Source organism: Numida meleagris, chromosome Z (genome assembly GCF_002078875.1).
Source record: "Numida meleagris isolate 19003 breed g44 Domestic line chromosome Z, NumMel1.0, whole genome shotgun sequence".
Taxonomy (NCBI): Eukaryota; Metazoa; Chordata; class Aves; order Galliformes; family Numididae; genus Numida; species Numida meleagris.
The window spans coordinates 65,829,008-65,852,860 of NC_034438.1; the positions used below are offsets into that span (position 1 = coordinate 65,829,008).

At 35.9% G+C, this 23,853-nt stretch overlaps 1 protein-coding gene across 1 annotated transcript in view; it reads left to right on the forward strand.

Annotated features, from left to right (window-relative positions):
- CZH9orf84 (chromosome Z C9orf84 homolog) overlaps positions 1–23,853 on the forward strand; it is a 50,949-nt gene that overhangs the window by 9,275 nt on the left and 17,821 nt on the right. The window contains exons 6-17 of the mRNA XM_021381422.1: positions 690–852; positions 2,696–2,798; positions 3,472–3,628; positions 4,864–4,968; positions 8,249–8,378; positions 9,225–9,319; positions 9,992–10,234; positions 12,786–13,238; positions 15,807–15,932; positions 18,410–18,586; positions 20,012–20,119; positions 21,741–21,928. Coding sequence (XP_021237097.1) covers positions 690–852; positions 2,696–2,798; positions 3,472–3,628; positions 4,864–4,968; positions 8,249–8,378; positions 9,225–9,319; positions 9,992–10,234; positions 12,786–13,238; positions 15,807–15,932; positions 18,410–18,586; positions 20,012–20,119; positions 21,741–21,928 — 2,048 coding nt within the window. The remainder of the gene's footprint in view (positions 1–689; positions 853–2,695; positions 2,799–3,471; positions 3,629–4,863; positions 4,969–8,248; positions 8,379–9,224; positions 9,320–9,991; positions 10,235–12,785; positions 13,239–15,806; positions 15,933–18,409; positions 18,587–20,011; positions 20,120–21,740; positions 21,929–23,853) is intronic.

Consider the following 23,853-nt stretch of genomic DNA (forward strand, 5'->3'; position numbering starts at 1 on the left):
AAATTATAATTTATAACTGTATTTCAAATTGAAGATCAAAATTTAATTCTAAATATATTGCTATGTATTGTGGGTTTTTTTTCTACCAGCCTGTGTGTATCGAAGTATTTCATGGTTATTCCTGCTAATGTTAAATTCAAAATAAATTAAAGTCAGTAATTTCTTCTTTCTTGAAATCATCATCATATGTCAACTCCTGTATTTTTGTCCATTTTTTTTCAGTTAGTTTATCATTGTGGAACTAGCAAATCCACATTTACTTTTAGATATAATGGGCACTTTGCCTCATTAATGCCTGTTGGAATGTATGAGCCTGTTACAAATTACATTGGACTAAGTTACTCTGCCAAAACGTACCTCAAAATATCCTTATGATACTTGATAATGCAAACAAGGGAATGGAAATAACGTAGCTTGTCTTTCTAACCAGTGTTACATGAAAGAAAAAAAAGCTAAAGAAAAAAAAAACCTATGGGTTAGACCATTGGAAATCTAGACTAAGTTACATTTAAAACTTTAAAACCCTAAAATATTTAAACTAAGAAATAATTATTGCTTTGCTTATATTTATAGTATTTGGACTGTCACTCAACAATTCTTCTAATCATTGTTACTTTTTCTTATTTTCTTATTTTTATTTGTATTTTATGTGTATATTATTATTTGTTATTTTTTCTTATTTTCTTCAGATCTGCATGTTGGAGATGAATTTGTTTTTGTTGATCATCTGGAAAACTATCATAAAAAACTTCCTGATTTATCTACACTTTTGGGCAGACTAAAATTTTTTTGTGTGAGAGATCCTTTTTTAGATTCTGAAGGACAGAATATAACAGAAGAGAAGATTTTTAGGTATCTGCAAATTGAATAATATTAAACATAAATAATAACTTATGAGTAAAGCCATTAACAGTTTAAAAGATTTCATATATTAACTTTTTAACTAATTCAACAAGTAAAGATTTCAGCTTTTCATCTCCCATAGAAAAAATTAATAGGATAAAATTTATATATACTATTTAAAACAAAATGAATAAATGAAGTCATGTCATTATTAGTTTTTGTAAGTATTAATTGTGTTCAGGATTTTAGTCTTGGAATGCTGGGAGAATGTCCATTTTCAAGGGATCTCATGCTCCCCTTGACTGACTGATTTCCTCTCAGTAAAATGCCATTAAATTTAGTTGAGTTAGGATTTTACTCATGCTTCCATGTTCCTTCTTTCCCTCCTCTCAGTCATGCTGTCTGTAAAACCACGCTTTTACCTCACTGAGTTGTAGTTCTTCAGCTTTGAATATTATTGTTCTGGTTTTGCTTGCTTTCACGTTGTTAGGTTGGTTGAATGTAATTTGATGATGTCTTAGTATCAGGGATTTGAGCAAACTGGATCATGAAAACATATAAGGTATATTCAGAATGTGTTCAGTATTTTGTTAATATATTAATCTATGTATATATATTCATGAAATATGGCTAAATTTTCTGCTGATTTACTCCATGTCTGGATGACTTGTGTAACTTTGCACTTGACAGGGCCGCCTGATTCACAAGCAAGGCAAAGTAGAATTTAGCTAATTTAATTGTACCTACGTAATGATAGAACAAGGATCAGTTATTTTCCTGTTTTTTTGGAACATGCGTTCTAGTATTCCAGTGAGTCCTAGACATAAGGCATTGAGCATATGTAGAGTTTAGTAAATTTCCTCCAAAGAGAATGTAATCCAAATTCCCCTATAGCTTTCAGAAGTAACAGTCATGTGGGAAAAAATGCCAGTGAGAACCTTTAGAGAACTAGCTCTGACCTGCTGATGCACAGCCAGCAAGCCACCAAATATGTAATGGTGGGAGTCCAAATCACCTAGTAGAGCGCCCAGGGAGACTCTCATATAGACAAAGATACATTTAGACCAATTTCAAATTAATGTAAAGTTGGGTGAGTATCTCAAAGCTAGACATGGACATATTTTTACTCTTCAATCTTCAGTATTCCTCCAGGAAGATAGTGGTGCCAGGGGTGGATGAAAAAGCTGTCCCCCTAAAAGAGTGATTCTTTTCATAGTTTCACCACCCTACAAAGGCCACAAGGGGCAGGTCCAGTGAACAGGTTTCTTTCTGCTTGAAAAATCTTTAGCACTGTCCTTGTATTGCTGCTTTAAAAGGCAAGTAATAGTCTGACTCTTAAGTTTAATTTCTTGATGTTTTAGATTACTGTCACTTAAATCAAGGAAAATACTTTTTTTCAAAAGTCAGCACATTCTACTTTTTCAGTGCACAAAAGATTCCTGAAAATAGGACAGAAAAGTGACAGAAATCAGATAATATCATTATAGATTAGAAAAATTTTGTGCTAAGCATGAAGTCTTAGAAGAAAAGCAGATCTGCAGAGTTTCCAGAAAGCAAGCAGTTTCACAAGACAAGGCAGTTATATATTGAGACAATTTTTAAAAAGCGGATTTTTTTGCTGTAGTATTTTAAGACAGGTCCAAATAATTGGTACTACTCTGCATCTAATGTACTGTTTCTTGAAAAACAGTTGCATAAAATTATACATTTTGTTAAACCATCCCTTGGACGTGCCAAGCACAGATTTAGAAAAAAATAACTTTTGCCACGTATATAGTTGTCAAAGCTACTGCTAAGATTTTCAGTCTTAGATATGAAGCAATCTCTTGCTTTATTTTCTGATCTTTTAAAGGGTTTGTTTGAGTTTCCAAAATGAAATAGAAATGCTGGAGAGTAAGAAAGAATTGCAAGGCATTAAGGAGGACTTCTGTACAACAACATTAAAAGATAAAGAGGTATCATGATGTTGTTTCTGCCCAATTGTTTTGTTAGTGATTGCTCTATGTGCATTAATGCCTGTTCATCTACAGGTCATTTTATTGAGGTATGAGGTATATTATCAGGTATGATTTGCATATTTTTTATTTTTCGATACAGTTGTTAGGAATCACCACTCTGTTAAATTGTTCCTACTGGAACCTGACATGTAGGCAGATATATGTAGGTGATGTTGCACTACAAGTAAAAATGAACTGGAGTAGAAAGCCATGGTATGTCTATAGGAAAGGGAAAGTTCTAATGCATGCTCTGGAACCAAGCTTCTTTTCTGAGGAAAGTAAATGAAAATCAAATTTATCTCTTTCTCCATTTTTTAATATTCTACAAAAAACAAACTTTCAGTTAAACAAACGAGGATTTTACTTGATTCAGAAATATCTGTTTAGATCCACTCTTTTTACTGCACTGGGTCATTTTGAAATACTGTGCACTGTCATTTTTCTGTGTATTGAACAAAGCTTTGTGTCTGCCATGTATATTTCGTATGTCTTCTTTCCTAAAAGCTCTGAGATAAGGTAGAATTAATTTAATTTAATTAATTACTTCAAGATTTTTTCCAAGTTACTGTACATTAACGTCAAAGGAAATTTAAAATTTACTTACCATTCTGTGGTGATTAATATTTTTCAGTATTTCATGTTGCCTTTTGAGTTAGAATTCTGGAAAAGCAGCAGTAGTCAATCAGATTGTATTAAGAATCCATCATATTTGAAATTGAAGGCGTTATTAAATTTAACTCCAGAAACTATGGCTGATGAAAATATGTGTGAAGAGCTGATCAAAGAAGGTGAGAGTTGGTTTTCTTAAATGCTTTACCCAATTTCCTTATTGTTTTCGCAGGCTTAACATGATCTAGCTCTTTTACATTCAATTTACTTAGAATTTATTTCAGTGTATCAAATAAGAATTTCTGTACATGAAACTGTGAACTATGGCATACCCAAATTTCAAAGTATTAGAAATGTCTTATCAAATAGCCATGGGGAAATGGCCTGTCTGCCATTTGGTTCAGTCCTCAGTTATGTTGTAAACTTGAAAATAAACATGAGGCATGGTATCTGTTTTTCCGTTATTATGGTAATTTTATATTATCTGTAATTAAGTTTACTTTTAGAGACATCTTCAAAAAGATTGTATGTAATATATTCACACCATATAAATTTCTTGAATTACATTGTAATTGCAAATGCAAAAGCACATTTCTAGTGGAAAAGGGGTTAAATATTCTCATGGACAACAGAAATTGTCTAAATGACAGCAGCAAGTTCTTTGAAGCAGTTTAAGGAAAGTTACTAAAGGCTTTTACACTACAGATAACTGTGACTTAATGACAGTTACTGGCTACTGGATTTGTATCTGTGGAAGTATTTTATATAGCTAAGAGAAAAAGACACTGCCTGGAACTTTAAATTTTGAGCTGAAAAATAAATAAATGAACCTGCATTAGTTTTGGCAAACAAGTGAGGAAAACTGCTTCTTTACTGGGGATGCAATTTAGAGTAAACCTGTCACTTATTGAAGGTAGGAGCAAAACTTTAAAATAACACTTGCACAGGGCAGTTTCATATTCACTAGTCTGATACATTTAGTACATTAAAATATAAATGCCACGTTCCAGTAACAAGCTAAATGACCCAGCCTCTGCTGTAGATGTTTGAGGATTTTGTGTATAAAATAAAAAGGAATAGACTGATATTTATTTTAATCCGCTTCAGTAGCAAGAGAACCTGCATACACAAACACTTAGTAAACCACATCTGGCTACCTACCCGTTGCAAAAATCACATCACTGTAGTAATAATTGTAAGTAATTGTTTTCCAGCACCTTCAAGGGAGAAGGCTGGGCGCCGTTCTAATCTATAAATCACTGTCTGATTTATGGCTCTTTGTGTTACTAAGCATAACAGTAATTATTCATAATGATAAATTATGGAGATCTAGCAAGGAAATTTTTATAAATTGTTTTGACAGGAAAGATCAATACATAGTTAATGTCTAGCATCTTTTAAAATCTGTTTTCAGATCTCAAAGAAGAAATTGTGAACAAAATTGAAGTTTCCAAATACCGTCCTACTTCAGCAGTTAGCTCCAATGACAGCATAAGTATGTTGGAAATCTCTGAATCAGGTAAGAAGACCTACACCCAGTACTGATGCTTCAAATAAATTCTTCAAGTGATTGTCCCTATATTATATTCTTTGGAGCATACGTGCCTAATTTACTCAAAATATAACACTTGGCTCAGGTAATCTATTTTGTACCTTCACCATAGACAGGTAGAAGTGCCATGCTCCTTTCAAGAGTCCTAAAAGCTAACCACAACCAGCTTTAGGTTCCTTACATTTCTTTTGTCTAAAGATGGTGTCTGTAACTTTCACATTTAATTAGCCTTTGTATTTTTATCTTGTAACTTATCTACTCATGGAGGGCAGAGGGAAGTGAAGTCAAATTGATTACGATTGCAGAGTGAAAGAGTGCAGTTTAAAGTTTAAGTCCTTATGTAAATACTTTCAAAGAATGGTGTTGGAGGACAATTCTGGGAGAAGTACCAAGGTCATGTCTTCCAGAGGTACAAAACTACTGCACAGGCATTTTAGTTTGCAAGTGGTTCAGTAATACTGTGTGACTGAGAAATGAAGTCAAATAGCCATTGAAGCTATTTTCCACAGAAATAAACTGAAAATGATGAGGAGCTGAAACATGTGGGTTAAATCCTTGCTTTTCCTATGCTGGAATCAGGAAATTTCATTCTGAAAAGCCTGGACAGAAAGTGATGTTTGAAAGTCATTGTGACCTGGGGAAAGTGGCAATACTTGATTAAACAGTATTTTGGTGAATAACGATTAGGATGGTTGAACTAGATGATCTTAGAGGTCTTTTCCAACGCTAGTGATTCTATGGTTCCGTAGTTTCTCACTCTAACGTATGTTCTATCTTGCAGAAAGTCTACCCATTTTTGTATTGGGCAATAGCAGCATTCTCCTACATGTTCATGTGATGTTCATGTTCCATCCAGCATTTATAAAAATTCTTGAGTGATTCTATGTTTTCTTCAGATCAAAACCCTCTTTTTATCTCACTTTTAATATGGTTTAAAGAAGACTAATGTCTTTCTCCTTCAGACTAATAGCATCATGTTCCTGACACTGTGTTGTAGTGGGATTTTGATGGGAGCAATCATACCTGCTCAAAGTAGCTCGTGTACAGTGGGCTTGCCTTGAGCTTTTATGTTTTCTCACCAAGACAAAGTTAAACTTATTTTCGCTCTGGAGATTATTGCCTCACACGATTAACTTTAATCTGAACCTACTAAAGTAGCTGCCTGCTCTTGAAGTGCTTATGGTAAGCAGGAGGAGTTGAAGTACAGTTTGTTTGAGAAATTTGGGACTCTCATGTATACAGTAATAACAAGTTGGCTATGGCCTTACCTAGGTTTTTGTCTATTCTTCCAGTATAAATGAGTAGGCAAAACATCTTGAATTGTTTTTTAAAAGAAAGTGACATCATTAATTTTTGTTACCAATTTGCTGGCTGAGATCTGCTATTGAGTCAGGCAAGATTCATCCACTAGGGCACAAACAGCTTACATGTCTTTCTTTTATTTTTTCTTTCTTCTAAAGATGTTCACAGATCTGTAGGCTTGGCATGTGCAAACCCAACTGCATTACTAAGAAACTGTTTCCTAATGAATATTCGTCTATCAGGGGTCAAATTTCAACAGAGAAACCTTAGAATTCTCCTCCTCTTTCTTAATGTTGCTGTTTATGAGTTAACAGAAGTGCAGTATATTTGCCTAGGCTCCAAGAAGAACCAGTCATAAAATAATGGCATTTTTTTAATCAACATTTTGTTGTTTACCAACCTCTCCTGCTAGCTATGGGGATTATTTTTTGATAAAGGAGATGAGAGTCAAGAGAATTCACTCGTTTTTTTATTTTATTAGAAAGTAAATAGCACTCTAAGCGTAGGCAGTGTTTAGCTAATGTAGTGGGTCAAAATGTTCCAGTCTCAAGGGCAGAATAATTATATGAGATTGAATACAAACAGTATTGCTAAAGGAGAAATATTTTTTCTTTGTATCCGGAATTTTGCTGTCCTGAGATAAGCTCCTATCCTGTTCAAGAAAAATGGTTAAATTTGTTTTTCAACACAAAAAAGAAATTAGTGAAGCTGAAGTTCACAGGTGAAGTTCACTCAGCTTTTTTTGGTTCTAAGTGAGAAAGAAATTATTTGGAAGTCTGTTTCTTTTGTAACAACTTTAAATTCTTACTTTTCAACATACACTTTATTCTCTGGCTTCCTATCACTATCCTGCATCCTTCCTGCCATACAATCTGCTTGTTAGTTTGGACAAGGAGCAGCTGCAAGCAGCTGTGCAGGTGGCTGATTCATAGATCAGTGAATGCCAGTTGGCCTAACAATGTGCTTATGGTGATTGCAGCTGCTTACAGCCTGTTGGAATGAATAGGGAATTTGTTACAAATGTTTTTCCACATGGAGACACTAATTTAATTCCAATTTTTTCTGGTTGTTAGTTTTTCCAGAATATGGAAGAACTGTTGGTTTTGTTTGTTTGTTTGATTTTTGTGACCTCTGCTTTCTGGACAAACTTAACTAGCAACAGTATTAGAAGAGAGCTAGTGAGATGAATACCAGGCCGATCATGTAGACCTCCAATGTTTATGGAATTGTACTGAAAACCTGCCAAGTTGCAAATTCTGTGTAAAATTTTAATTGAAAGAAATAATCCATTAAAATATTCATATTTAATATGATTAGCAAAAAAAGGTTGTGAAAAATGACTGACGTGCTAGTAACAAGCATGTTTGTTTATATACTGCTTTTAGAAAATGGTGCTGTGATTCATTTCAGTGGTCAAACCTATAATTTAAAATGAGAACTAACTCTATTTGAAAATGTAATTCCATCTTTAGAAGCCTGAACTTTGTTCCTAAATTTTCTGGGTCTATTCAGTTATATGTGCGCTGTTACCACCACCAGAAAATTGTCTGATCTCTCCAATCTAAATAGCTTCACTTATGTGGGAACTAAGAATGCCAACAGTGGTCATCACTTCACTTCAAACCTCAGCCATAATACCTGGTGATTTAATCCTAAGCATTATCTTACATCAAAAGAGTAGGTAGCCAGAATTACATTACAGAATGAGTAAGGACGTGTAACCTCTACACATTATTATCTCTGAACTGTCTGGGAATTAAATATGAAGTATGCTTAATTGTTTTTTATTGCTGATGTAGTGGATTATCCCATTAAAAAATTATGAATGTTAATGCAGAACTTCATCAGTGTAAAATTTCTAAGCTTGCATGTTTCATTCACTTGAAGCCTTGTGAACTGTATTAGATTTTTGTTTGGTTTGGGTGGGGTTTTATACATTTTCTAGCCAACCACATCTCATATCTGAAAGATGAAATGGAAGTACCTTTAACTCCTCCGTGCAAACAACAAAGATCGCAGGTGAATTTTCTATGTGTAGGACTTCAAGAAGAACTTAATCTTCTTGTTGATGACAGGTAATGAAAACTTTATAGCAATAAATTCTGTCATAAATACTCTAAATCACAAATCCTTAAAATTAGTGCAAAAATGGCTTTAGACTATTTGTGAATTGGTAGTGATGTGCACCGAGACAATTATACATATTTTGTCTTACAGTGTAACAATGTGAATTATCTTTATTTGTGGCCTTTTTCAACAGAGCTTGAAAAAAGAAACCACAGTTCCTATGGTAAACCTCTTACTCCTGGGAGACTTGGTAGACTGAAAATCCATTCTCATTTTTGGAATAGGCAACAGTAAATATTTATATATATAGATGTATGTATGTGTATCAGTATATATATTTATACATATAGCAAGTATATAGATTTACCAAGTTTCACCTACTAGAAGAGATTCTGGAGAAAGTAAGAAAATATTTTCTGTGGTCTGAGGATACACAGAAATGGAATTTAAGCCCTTTCATACTGACAGAGATCAGGATGGCTTCATCCTTTCCATTTTATCTTCTTGTAAGACTAACGTTTTTTGTTTTGCTATCTCTTTTGCATATGCAGAAGGGCTTTAAATACCTTTTTTGGAAGGGGGTGCAGTCTAGAGAGAATTCTCATTCAGTGCCACTTGGCTTCATTAGACAGACTTGGCATCTTCTCCCACATCTTCCTTCTTACAGTGGTGTTGCATGAAATGACGTTCTATGTGCACGAAAAAATATTTTTAATGAATGAGTGCATGAACATGAGATTTGGAGAGATGGTGTATCTTTAGAAGTAGTTTTGTATAAAACAAACAGTTTTAAAATTCAACAGATAATACTGCTAAACTTCTAACTTCTAAGTCTTCTTTTATGTTCTTCTTAGTATTTTGATTACAGAGTCCTGTAGGGAATACTTGGACTCTTTGGTATGGCAGTCAGAGAAGTACTGGGATAATGTGAGCTGCCTTTTACTTGTTGGTAAGGAAATAGTGAAGTTCTAACTGATGTTGAACATTTCCACATATATGGGAAAGTGCAGCTAAAAAGATAATTTTATAATACGAAACATGTCTTTTGAGCCACTGAGGTTTACCGTGTTAACATAACTCTCTGGTTCGGTTAACCTAACTTTTTTAGTAAACATAAATAATAACAATATGGTAACAAAGAATTTAGTATGTCTTGTATCCTTCCATGGAGATAATTTGAATGAAGAGTTTCATTTCATTACAAAATGTTCTGTTCATTGCTACTAAATGTATTGAAGAAGTGAAGTAATTTAAACTTAGTAATAAAATCTATCACAGTAATTCTATTTTGGATGCGATTTTACCTAAAATAATGTTTAAAAATATCTATCAAGCTATAGAAAAATACTGAAAATGGAAAATAATTATTTAACTTGACAAGAACTGAATTCATGTTATGGAACAAAAAAAAAGCTACAGTGATTTCTGGCAGCACCAGAATACTCATTACTAGTACCTGCTTTGCTTTTAAGTCTCATAATGGACACTAACAAAAATAAAACCAAGGGATATGTGTACTACACACGTCATGAGTACCTGGTATTTTTCATTTCCAAAATGACATTCTGCTTACTTTCCTTTCTTAATTATTAATATTATATGCTGCTTTCTGTTTTTGTAGAGCATCAGAGCTTTAAGCTTGAATATCAGCACCATTCTGTCACAGAACTAAAGAAAATGCTGGCAATTGATGTAGAAACACCAATGCTTATCTCACTAGAGGAGGACTGGTGGCTTCATATGGGATTAGATCTGGTCTGCGTTGATACTTTGGAGCAATTAAAGAGGGATTCCAGTAATACAAACAGTTGGCTTTCTACAGAAGTAGAAACGTTCACACAATTTTCTGCACATCAGTTAGAAAGTAAGTATTTTCTTTAGAAGAAATAAATCAGTGGTAAAAAAGGCAAAGATAGATACAGAGAAAGACGGGGACATTTACATACTTCCAGGAAGGATGGAAATTAAAGATTTTTTGGTCTCAAGAACAAAATGTTTTGTAACACTATGAAGCAGAAACACTGCTGTAGTTAAGACATACTTTCAGAAACTTAAAACATCTTGCAGTAACAAAAATGTTTAAATACACAAAGTTATCTTTTCTAAAAGTATGCTGATGAAATGTAACTTCTGTCAACCATAGTACTTTTAAACTAAATGGTTTTATACCTTGCAGCCCATAGCTTGAACAGGTGTACTCTTCGTTGGGTAAAAAACAGGTGCCGGAGTGTGCCCAAAGAAGGGAAGGGCCTGGAGCACAAGTCTTTGAGGAGTAGCTGAGGGAACTGGGGTTGTCCAGTCTGAAGAAGAGGATGTTCAGGGGAGACCTTTTTGCTCTCTACAACTCTCTGAAAGGAGGTTGTAGCGAGATGGGAGTTGGCCTCTGCTCCTGGGTGACAGTGATGTAGGATGAGTGGTAATGGTCTCAAGTTGCACCAGTGGAGGTACAGGTTGGGTATTAGGGAAAATTTCTTCTCTGAAGGAGTGCTGAGATATTGGAACAAGCTGCCCAGGGAAGTAGTGGTGTCATCATCCCTGGAGGTGTTCAAGAAATGTGTAGACATGGCACTTAAGGACATAGTTTAGTGGGCATGTTGGTGATGGGGTAGTGGTTGGACTAGATGATCTTAGAGGTCTTTTCCATTAAGATAATTATTCAATGATTCTACGCAGAAGAATTCCTTTGGAAATAGTAATTTTGATTTGGAATATTTTGATAAACATTTTTTTGTCATAAGTAAGTCTGTGGATGACACCGAGCTGTGTGGTGTGGTTGACACACCTGAGGGTTGGGATGCCAATCATAGAGGCCTAGACAGGCATCAGTAATGGACCCAGGTGAACCTCAGGTTCAGCATATCCAAGTGCAAAGTCTTGTACCTCAGTCATGGCAACCCTCATGATCAGTACAAGCAGTGAAACACTAGGATAGAGAACAGCCCTGCCAAAAAGAGCTTGGAGGTACTGGTAGATGGCAAGCTGGACATGAGCCAGCAGAGTGCCCTTGCTGCCCAGAAGGCCAACCGTATCCTGAGCTGCATCAAAAGAAGCATTGCTAGCAGGTTGAGAGAGGTGATCCTGCCCCTCTGCTCTCTGCTCGTGAGACCTTATGTGGAGCACTGTGTCCAGATGGGGAGTCCTCAGTACAGGAGAGAAATGGAGCTGCTGGAGCATATCCAGAGAAGGGCCACAAGAGTGATCCCAAGGCATGGAACACCTCTCCTATGAGAACAGGCTGAGAGAGCTGGGGCTCTTCGGCCTGGAGGAGAGTAGGCTCCAGGGAGACCTGATAGTGGCATTTAAGTATCTAAAGAGCAGCTTAAAGAAGGAAGGGGACAGACTCTTGAGCAGGGTCTGTTGTGATAGAACAAGGGGAAATAGTTTCCAAATAAAAGAGATTTAGATTGGATATAAGGGAGAAGTTTGTATAATAAGAATGCTGAGGCACTGAAACAGGATGCCCAGAGAGGTGGTGAATGCCCTGTCCCTGACATTAAAGATCAGGCTGTACAGGACTCTGAGCACCTGATGGAGCTGTAGGTATCCCTGCTCATTGCTGGGCAGTTGGACTCAATGGCCTTAAAGGGTGCCTTGCATCTCAAACAATTCTATGATTCTACGATGGAACAGACATTCATATAGTCCTATCTGCACAAAGCCAGTAAGAGTGTATGGTACAGTGAACATTATTTTTTGTGAAGTTACTGAGAATTTTTTTATGCTGGCTATAGCTTTGTATGTGACTAACTGATAAATATCAAAATTTCTAATGGATCACTGTGCATATTTAGAATCAAACATATATATATGTGTATATTGTAGTATAACTATGGCCTGACTACAAGGCAGCAGTTACTGTTGTAGAACTCCAAGGACTGCCAGGACCATTGTATACTGGGATACAAATAGGCACAGCTCATGAAAGAATGTTGCCCCTAAAGTTATTTCTACATACTGGAAAATATTTAGTTATAAATATTTAGCTGCAGCAGTGCAAAACTTCAAAGTTCTAGTGAAGTATATCTTGCAGAAGGTAGCAATTGCGTGCTTTACTTCTCCTTTTCCTTTTAAAGGAATTCGCTAAGAATTCTCTTAAAACAATTATTTTAAGCTCTTAGTCTTTCTTCCCAGTCAAATGTGTTGTATCCCACTTCTTAGAAACCTTACAGCAGGAAGCACCACTTTTGAAAACTGATAACTTAACAAAACGGTAGCATGGCCTTCTGATTCTCAGAATTGAATATTTTGACATAGAGGTAATCAGTACAAATTTTCTAAAATCAAATTCTATCAATCTGGGAAGACAGAAAGAGGAAATACAAAAATGCTTTCAATCCAAAGTAATTTACTTCAACTAGGTTCAATTAAAAAAAAAAAATCTGCATTACAGCAGAGAAATCAAATTTTTTTTTCAGGATGGCCTGAAGAGAGGAATTCCATGTCAGATCAGGAATTGCTTTCTGCTGAAGGACATCAGATGGATGAAGAAACTGATCTTTGCACGTCACCTCAGACCAAGATGCAGCACTTTGGCCTGCCTATAAATGCTGCATCTTCTCTCAAAATAGATAGAACAAATACATCTCTGGAAAATGTTACTGGAGGAAATATACAAAAGAGTAAGAAAGAGGAGCCTATTTATTTCTTAAACCGAGAAGAGAAGACAGACAAATCAGTTGTGTCTGTCAGCTGTAGAGACGTGCCTTTTAAACAACATAGCTTTTCTGAGGGTCAAAAGCCTGCATCATTCACACTTGATTCAAAATGGGACAGTGATGATTCTGATCTGAACAACTTTATAATGCTAAGGTGTAAACACACAATCACTCAAAGACAGGAGAAGAATGATGTAGAGAGTCCTGAAAAAGGTATGTGAATCATTTTATTCTGCTATTATTCCATTTTCAGTACTGCTTTCTAATGCCAGTTACCATAGATGCTGGTAGTTCATGTTTGTAGAATTATGGGGGAAACATTTCAGTTCAATGTTAAAATTTTTAAGATCTTTAATGTAGTTAAATTTTAATCTAAGGTTCTTGACATCATTTGTTCTTTAGATTTTTTAGGCCTAGTATTAGATACAGAGGTTGGTGGCCCTGCCTGTGGCACGGGGGATGGAGCGTGATGATCCTTGAGGTCCCTTCCAACCCAAACCATTCTATGATTCTGTGATTCTATGTTTCCTTTGGTTTGTTTTTTTTGTTGTTTTTTTTTCTTTTTTGGTGTTTTTTGTGTGTGTGCATGTGTGTTTTTAGTGTAATATACATTAGTTTATTCCTATTCTGAAGAGTAACTTCAAATGGTACGTAATCCAGAAGATCTGAATATCTGGCAGCTCTTATATACTGTGCGGGTGTCGGAGCCCTGGCACAGGCTGCCCTGATGCTGTGGAGTTTTCTCCAGGAGATCCCCAAAGTGGCCTGGATGTGGTCCTAGGCATCCTGCTCTGGGTCTTCCTGCTGGAACAGGGGTTAGAACAGACAGACGCAGAGGTCCCTGCCAGTCTCAGCTATGCTTTTTTCTGTTATGTCCTGAATAAGGTCTCCAGACCTCTTTGGAGAAATCAATTACTTTTACTTTTGCTTTTGTAGAATTAGCATAGCATAGACAATGAGAAAGAGTTAACGTTCTCTCAAAAGAACTGTTGGAACTGTTTTTGTTTCGGTAAGCCCCAGAAAATAATGAGACAGTACAGGTGTTAGAGAAAAAAAAAGTTATTGGCGGCTTTGTTCTCGCAGATAACAGTGCTTATGAGAGGGGCTTAGGCTATACAGTGAGCACTGCAGGTATGGAAAGAGAGGGAAAAGAAGTAGGAGGAAGTCCTTATCTGTTTAAAAAAAATAAAGGAGTGGGGTATTTTGTGAGGCAGTGACATATTTCCAAATTTATTTTCCTGATATAGTCATATGAAAAAAAATCTCTTTTTGGTTTTTGGAGCTGTGTACCAGAGTTTTTGACACCAACTTTTTATTTGTGTTTCACTTAAGTCTCACCACTGGAAAAATAATGTTAAATAAAAATTTTAAACAATAATTCCTGTGGAATTGAATTAGGGTATTTATTAAACTACAAGTTATTTTTACTCTTATTGAGCAAATTACTCCTGGGTGAAATTCATCTTTTGCAGTTTCTGGTAGACATGCAAAAAAAAACCCACAAGAAAAACCAACAGAAAAACCCCAACACTTTCATGGCCTTATCGAGCAGCAGACTCACTTTTAAAACTACTAGAGCAAGTTATCTGAAGTGTAGCCTTATGCTACCATCTAGTGAATTCTGACTACAACTGCATCTACTATGAAGACCAGTAAAAATGTTTTGAAAGGCAAGCACTCAATTCTACACTTTCAAGCAGGGAGTAATAAGCTTGTGGAATTTTAGGTTAATGAAACTGTAGAAAGATACATGCTAACAGGTAGACCCCAGTGTAAAAGATCTGTTATGTCTGATGTAAAAACAACCCATTAAAATATATAGTTATTAATGTGAAAAACACTGATGCGAAAAAGGTGTAAATTATTGTATACTTTTTTCTAAGAATTAAAGCCTTATTAAAAGTCATTCTAAATTTAGCTGGAGAAATACTTGCACTGCTCATAGGGCTATTTCTCCTTTGTTTCTCTTGTTTAGTGTACTTTTTAAGGATCCCACTTTGAATTACACTTGGTTTAGAAAATTCGCAAGACAAAAGAAGTAAAAGCAATTTGTTGATCCAATTGTAAGCCTCATTTAGCTTTTTTTTTAAAAAGGGGACTTTTAATTAAAATGTAGGGTTTTTTGAATTATACTTTTATCTCTATTTGATCAGTTTGTTTTTTAAGTAAACTGATGTTCTTAACTAAAAATAATTGGCAGTGTTTAGGAGACAACCAGTCAGAATCCATTTCTGAAATAAGAGATAGAACTGCCAAAGGAAGCTTTGTGGACAGAAGTGCATAGAGGTCATGCATCAGTGTTTATAGTGAACAAAGGAAAAAGACTTTAAAATACTAGTTACTTGCAGTAGGTAGCTGTAAGATCAGAATAAAATGTTATCTTCAGTAAGCAATTTTTCAAAGAAAATTTTTCTTCTGCTATTTGCTGTTCCCATGTTCTTTTTGGGTCACTGATGTTATCTAATCCTTTCTATTCATACTTGCTCATTATCTAGCATCTCCTCTCACACTGGCTGAGAACTTGTTAATGCCTCGCTTCCTGGGAAGTGCAGCCTGACAGTGTCACATCTTGGTCTGTCTCAATGCTTTTTCAGTAGTATATGAGACCATGAAAAGCAAAAAAAGATGTTTGTGAAAAGAAAACATTGTTTGTGTCTTACAAGCTACTTAATTTGAAAAGATTTTTTGCATATAAAGTCATTTACAGAACAATTTTCTTAATCATTGAAAGGGTCTTGTTATGTTTGTATCAAAATGTTTATTCCTGATTCAATGACTCAGTGCTACAGCCTGAAGAACTACATTTACCTGAGCACAAAGAGGACAGTGCTGTTTGTGAGCCTGTAAGAACAGAGAAAAAAGAACAAGAGAATGACAGCAGAGTCGTCATCAAAATTCAAGCATCAGGTATACTCATTTTGGATGTACTTTGTAGCACTACAGATGCATAGCACTGTAGCATATTATCATTTTATATTAGAAACTGCCACTCAGACAAATATGAAAATTAATAAGCTTACTGTCATCCTTGTGATTGATAATGTTCAAAAGAGATGGATGTTTATGTACATTGGTGTGAGAACAGGCTATGTAATTCTGACTTAAGACCAAGACAAATCCCATGCAAACCAAAAAGTACAGGTTTTTAGTTATGTCTGACCCAAGTCAGCTGACATGAAATCTCTTCAGGTTAATCAGTATTCTCAAATTACAAATATGCATTTTTCCATAGAGTAAATGAGAGAATGGGAGGCAGGTACAGTTCAACTAAGTACCTGTACTACATCAACACAATAGCAATTTGCTATGGGTTTATCTAGTACATGACTGAGACTTACTCAGTGAACTCCTGCTGTCGTATTTTTTTAGGGCATTACATCAAAGAACATGCACTGAGAACTACAGTTTTGCCATACAGTAGGGGTTGTAGATAGGAACCATTCCTGGAAGATAAATATAAAAAAGATATTTATCCAGTATATTTTACAGCCTCAAAGTAAACACATACAAAGCGCACCCAACTCCATTACAGTCCTTGAGATGGAGTGTGTTTCACCATGCTTCAAAATAGCCAAGTGCAAGATGCTGCACCTGGATTAGGGCAATCCTAAGCAATGGCACAAATCTGTGGATGAAAGGATTGAGACCAGCCCTGCATAGAATGACTTGTGAGTACTGGTAGATGAAAAATTGGACATGAGCTGGCCACGTGCACATGCAGTCCAGAAACCCTGTACTACCCTGGGCTGCATCAAAAGAAGCATGACCAGCACATGGAGGCAGGTAATTGTCCTCTGATCTTGTGAGGCCCTACCTACAGAACTGCATCTAGCTCTGAAGCCCCCAGTACGAGTAAGACATGGACCTGTAAGAGCAAATTTGGAGGGGAACCACAAAATGAGCAGAGATCTGAAGAATCTCTCCTACAAAGAAAGGCTGAGAATGCTGAGTTTTTCCTGTCTGGAGAAGAGAAGGCTCAGAGGAGACTTCATTGTGGTTTTCCAGTATTTAAAGGGTGCTTATGAGGAAGAAAGAGACATTTACAAGCATATGCAGTGACAGAACAAGGGATAACAGTTCTAAACTGAAAAGGCTTTAATTTAGATTAAATATTAGCGAGAAATTCCTTACTCAGAGAGTGATGAGGCCCTGGCACAGGCTGCCCGGAGAAGGTATGGGTGCCCCATCCCTGGAGGCATTCATGGCCAGGTTGGAAGGGGCCCTGGGCAGCCTGATCTGGTGGATGGCAACCCTGTTCATGGCACGGGGTTGGAACTGTGTGGGTTTTAAGTCCTTCCAACCCAATGCATTCTGTGATGGCCTTGCATACAGTGGAAAGGAATCTTTCTCAAAAACAGGCTGTAGCCAAAATAGATGTTAGGAAGATTCACTTACCCTTTTTTTTTTAACGGTGAAACAAGATAGATGACTAGAATTATACTTTAAAAATAAAATGATACATCAGTGCAGGAATGTCTGTGTTAAATTATACAGTGGGCATCCAAAATACTATAGTGTCTGACCTGTTTTCACACAGAATTAAAAATTGGACATAATAGTTTTTTTAGGATGTTTAATGAGTTTTTTTTAATTGTTAGGAAGTAATGCTCTGACCAAATAAACCTAGGTCATCAGCTAGCCAAATCACATGATTTGCATAGGTCAGCTGAAAGTACTTTGAAAAGTAATAATAAATTCTTGGAGGAGAAGACTCACTGACTTCTCATCTTCTTAACATGATCAACTCAATTATAATGATGAACATATTAAGATAATGGGTATTAAAGAATGTCACCATCTTTCCTGTGGTAAAGTTCATTCCTTTCAACTCACTCAGCATTTAGCAGCTCTGTCAAGGATTCTAACCGCAAAAACTTGGTTATGACTTAGAAGAAATTACAGAGCAGCCACCTAGAAGCTATTAAGGACTGAATGGATATGAAAATGTGAAAGCACTAAGAAACTGGTTTCTTTGGCTTTGCTAGCTGAAGACATCAGAAGTTGAATGCCAAGGAAGGAGAAATGCTGTTTAAGGTGAAGTTATCATAACAAATGACATTAAATCAGCTAAGTCTAAGCTTAGGCTACAGAGTAGAAGAAGATAATTAAACGGTGAAGTAATAGTACAATCTTTTTGGGAGTCAGAAAATCCTAACTATCCATCATGGATTTTGATCACTTTATGAGATGGATGGAATAATACAGTTGCCTGCTTTGAGGAGTAGCTTAATTCTGTGACCCAGAAGGCTCTTTAGCGAGCATTTGCTTTTCTGTTAATGTTACAGCTTTCATGAAGAAGTGTTCTTTGTGTTTTGGTAGGTGTTCTGAATATTATCGTCTGGTACATGAAGCCAAACTTGATTATTGCATTTTCTTTTATTCAGAAAACCAATGCCAGGCATACTGTCTTTTGAAGGGAGCAGCCACTTCTGCTTTAAAAGATTTGACAAGTCTGGGTGTACTTGCTTCTGTAAGTTGGAGCTTTGATAGCATTAAATTTGATCACACAAGATTTTTCCTAAAACAACAGGAGAAGGTGATATGTGATCATTTTAAAGAAGGTATGTTTCTAAAAAGTCAATGTTTCATCTGCAGTACTAATATAGGTTTACTTGGTGACACACAGCTCCAGATCTGTGTTAAGTAACAAAGTTTCAGCAGTTCATCTTGTATGGGTTTATTTCTAAAATAATATATCCTAGTTTTTTAGCCTTACACTTATTAACTTAAATATTGTAATGCCATAAGTATTCTAATTGAATTTCATTTAAAAATATTTTAGATATGATTAAAGAATGTTGCTTCCATGTCAAACTGGTCAAATTATTTGTTTCATTTTAGATATTTTGAAGTGAAAAGCTGTCTGTATGTTTTTGTTGTTTCTTTTGGTAGCTATTTTTTTCACATCTGTGTGACAGTAGGGAAAATAAATGAATAATGCTAAGCCTACTTTAGAAATTAGAAGGAAAAAAATCATACTGATTTCATTTCTTTCTAACTTCATTTCTGGTATGTGCAAACTGTAGAATGAGAAAAAAAACCTATCAAAATCTGTGACTATCAAAGAAGATCTTTATCCTATAGATATAAGAGGGACAGGAAACTTCACAGCAAGATACGGACTGTTTGAGGAAGATATAGAAAGCTTTTGAATATTCTGCTATTTTTTTTTTTTTTAGTTTTATTACTCATAGCAGTAGAATAATACAGCAAACAGTCTACTACCTGCCTAGTCTGTATATTATGTCACAAGTTCTGTGACAAACTTCAACTGTTTAAACTTTGTTGCTTTCTGGGCTTAATGTGTCTTTCACAGAATAAAATGACAATGAAATTGCAAATGAGCAAGAAGATAAAAATTATTTTAGTGGTCTCTGCAAGATGACAGCCTGTAATCTATAGGATTACCATAATAAAAGTATCATCAGCAGAGTTACTTTAATTCGAGGGAGCTTCAAAAAGAAAAGCAGTCAGTTTCCCCACTATGTGAGGGAGAAACTGAAATCTATATCCGTATCAGTGAATCCCAGAAAGGAAAATACTTCTGAGAAGAGTATACAAAAACCTGCTGTTTACTAGTCGGATGAGGCAATAGTATGAAGGATCAAAAGATAGGAAATTTGTAAGTTTCTGTGTCTGTTTGAAAACTGTCGTACTAAAATCACTATGGCAGTGTAAATTTAAAGTCAGACTTAGAGGAACTGTTTTCCTCTCCTCCAGCAAACACCATCTATGCCTATACAGCTTTCAGAAATGCTTCCCCATATGACACTTGCTCTGGATCAGATAACATGAGAAAAGTTAGGCTATATCAAAGCCTTTTGTTTCTTGAACAGCTTTTCAAGTTCATTTGAAAAAAAAAAAAAAAAAAACTTGTTTTTTTCAGGAAAATTCTGAGATATGGTCATCTTTTAAATTGCTTGCATATGTATTGTGTAATTTCTGAAATGTTATATAGACAACACCTAAGTCTTCTCTTTATAAAGGTAAAGTAGACGAGAAAGAGATCATGCTGTTCAGACACGCTGCTCTGGCGCATCTGCTGGTGACAGGTCGAGACCTTCTGTTAACATGTGGCTTGGACACAGCACTAGGTCTGTTTTTGTTAGTGAACAATGATACTTAGAATCTCCATGTTTTTTGTGTTTTTTTTCTACAGTCTGTAAACTGTGTAAGCTGACAACCAGTAAACCTCTAGTATAGTTTCAATGTGATTTTTCATGTCCCTTTGCTTGCTTATTTCTGTTACATTACTAGATATGAATGACTGTACTTTGGTGCTATGTATGCTCAGTTCCTGACTAATATTCCATTGTTTGTCTTATTACATGGATTTGCCCAAGAAACATCTATATGAGCTTCTACATACCTAATGTGTTTACTTCTCTGTGAATGACAAGCTTGAATTGGAATCTCTGTGTTGAAACTGAGGAACATGCAAAAGTGACAGGTTCTTTGTTGTATACAATGCACATTCTGAGATGGAACAATTTCCACTTAAAAAGTCTAAGGTTCATTGAAAAAGAGGTACTTAAAATTAAGGCGATTTCAAGCAAAATCTTAAATACTGTCTAACAAACATATCCTAAGGCTGGGATTTTGAATTTACCATCCAGATCTCAGCACTGGATTCACAATGACCTTTTTGTGTTTCTCTGCTATTATTCTATTCAGATTTGGGATCTGAAAAATTCACTGTAGCCAAATTTTATGCCTGAAGTCACAATGCCATGCTTCTCAAGTTCCCACTGTACTGTCATTTTTCAGAAAGATCTACCAGAATAGATTAATTAGTGGCTTTTTGGATGCCCTAAGATCAGGCTCCTTCTGTGTTTGTAGGAGAGAAAACTACGTCAAGTTTCAAACTTCAGTTACTCCCAATTATCCCTTGATGGAGAGTGCTTCTTCAATGACGTAAAATTGAAAACACTTGTCATAAACTGAACTTTTGGGAAAATAATTGATTTGTATCTGCCTAATCATTTCTTAGCAATAAAAAATGGGGAGAAAAATACAGAATGAACATATGAGTTCTAAAAAGAGTTGGTTTTTGTTGTTATTATAGTAAAAAGTAGGAGGATGGGAGGGAGAGAAAGGAGGAGTTTCTCCCTGTTATCTTGAACAGCACCTGTCCATCCTTATCCTAGCAACACCTGCCACAGGATACTGCACAAGTCAAAAAGGTCCCAGAAAATTGAGTTCTATATAAGCCCTGTAGTTCTCATTTACTGTTATGACTTTGTGCGGTGATTCATCACATAACTGTCTTAGATCTATTTTTTCTTCATGCATTTTTGAATAACCCTGGCATTGTTCACCTTTTTATAAAAAACATCGTTGAGAGCTGAGCAGTAATTATAATAATAGGGAACAGAGCAGTGAAAACACAGGACAAGTAAAGCTTTGGACAGTGGAACTTCTTTAGTATAAACCATACATACCAATTAAATATAACAAAGTTCCAAAACACTTAATTTGTATAACTCTAGCTGGAATCATATAGTAGACATTACAGGAGGTATAGCAGTTTTACAAATGGCAGTTACATACAAGCTTAGTGATAATAGTATTCTTCCTTGTTGGTCACCCATTAAACGTTCAGCTTTTTTGTGCAAGCTACCCTCACATATTTTAGTGTATGTGTAGATTAAGTTCCCAAAAATTAGCAAATGTCTTTTGTCTCAGCAATTACATCTTTTGTTGTTTTATTAACAGGATATTTGTCTAAAGCAAAGGATATCTATAAAAACATCTTAGAATCCTGTTTGAATAATATCTGGAGGCAGCTGAAGATTGTACAATACAGCAGCCAGAAAAAGCACGAATCCAATCCCAAACTAACAGAGCTTCAGAGTCAGATGTTAAATTGGATGCAAACTTATGCAGAGGAACACAGTGTTAAGGTTAGCAATATAAACTATCTCTCCAAGCAAATGAAACTGATCTAATATATATTAATAATTATAAACAATCTTTAAATGAGAAATGGTTTCTGTTTAATTAGGAAAATCACAGAAGCATAGAATGGCTTAGATTGGAAGGGACCATAAAGACCATCCAATTCCAAATCCATGCCATAGGCAGGGTTGCCATCCACTAGATCAGTCTGCCCAGGGCCCCAGCCAACTTGGCCTTGAATGCCTCCAGGGTTGGGGCATCCATAGCTTCTCTGGGAAACCTGCTCCAGTGCCTCAACCCCCTTGGATTAAGGAATTTCTTCCTAACATCCAATCTAAATGTTCTCTTTTAGGTTAAAGCCATTTACCTTTGTTCATCACTTTCTGCCCGGTGTCATCAGCAAACTTGCTGAAGATACACTCAATCCCACTGTCATGTCGTTGATAAAAATGTAGAGCCACAGACCCAAGATGCATCCCTGGGGGACACCAGTTGTGACCAGACTCCAGCTGGACATAGAGCTGTTTACCACATCCCTCTGGCTGCAGCCATCCAACCAGTTATTGAGATCCACTCAATAATCCAGAATTCAGATCCATATCTGTTCAATTTAAGATAAGGGTGTGGTGTGGGACCATATCAAAGGGCTTGCAGAAAGCCAGGTGGATGACAGCAGTTGCTCTTTCTTTGTCTACTGATGCATTCACTGCATCATAGAAGGCCACCAGATTTGTAAGGCACAGTCTACCCTTTGTGAAGCTGTGCTGACTGTCTCAGATCTTCCTTTCTCCATTTCTTAAAAATGGTTGGGTTGTTTCCCTCTTTCCAGTCACCAGGGGCTTTGCCTGACAACCATTACTTTTCAAGTATGATGGAGAGGCATAATATAAAATTAAGGATAATGTAAAGTTTAAGAAATGTATCAGGAGTAATGCAGGTTTGTGTTTCTTTGGATCTTCCCTTGCTGCAAGACTAAAACAACATGCATAGAAGTTTTAAAATTGTAAGAGCTTCATTTTTTTGCAGATGGTGTTTGTTCCTCTGATAAGTATATTGTGTCATATCAACTACTGTAAATTGCATCATAACCTTTTATTTGGCAGCTTCAGTCTTCTTCTGGTGCAGACACTCATGGCACAAGTAAGAGCTGTGTATTTGTGCAGTGGTGCTCAGAGCACAGACACTGTGGAGTGTATGGTTATTGTTATCTGTAGTCTCTGCTTGGCCAACGTATCCAGCCAATCTTCCCATATTATATTTATATGAGCAAATAGCTATAAGGCATGGTTATGGCAGCGATGATAGTGTTGTGGAAGAAATTAGTTATGCAAAGGTTTTTTACTGGAAATGTGAATATTTTGAGTGATTCCATGCAGGGAATAATACCATTTTCATTTGAGTATTATTTATTATATGTTTACAGAACACTGCTCACATAATAAAACAGAAATGAGAATATATATATGTACATATTTAAATATCCTCATATTTTGCAATAGAATTTATGCTACTGAACACATACCCAAAAAATACCCAAACCTTCAAGCTTATTTTCATTTATTTTAGTTCTTTCCCATGCTTCACTTCTTTTTGATTCTGTTCAGAGAACGTGTAATGATTTAATTTTCCTGAAAAGAAAAATATAGAATCATAGAATCATGGAATGTGTTGGAAGGAATATTAAAGCCCATTGAGTTCCAAACTCCATGCCATAGGCAAGGCTGCCACTCAGCAGATCAGATTGTCCAGGGCCCCATCCAGCCTGGCCTTAATGCCTCCAGGGGTGGGACATCCACAGCTTCTCTGGGCAGCCCGTGCCAGGGCCTCACCACCCTCACAATGACGAATTTCTTTCAAATATCTTACCTAAATTTACCTTCTTCTAATTTAAAGCCATTCCCCCTTGTCCTGTTTCCACAATCCCTAATAA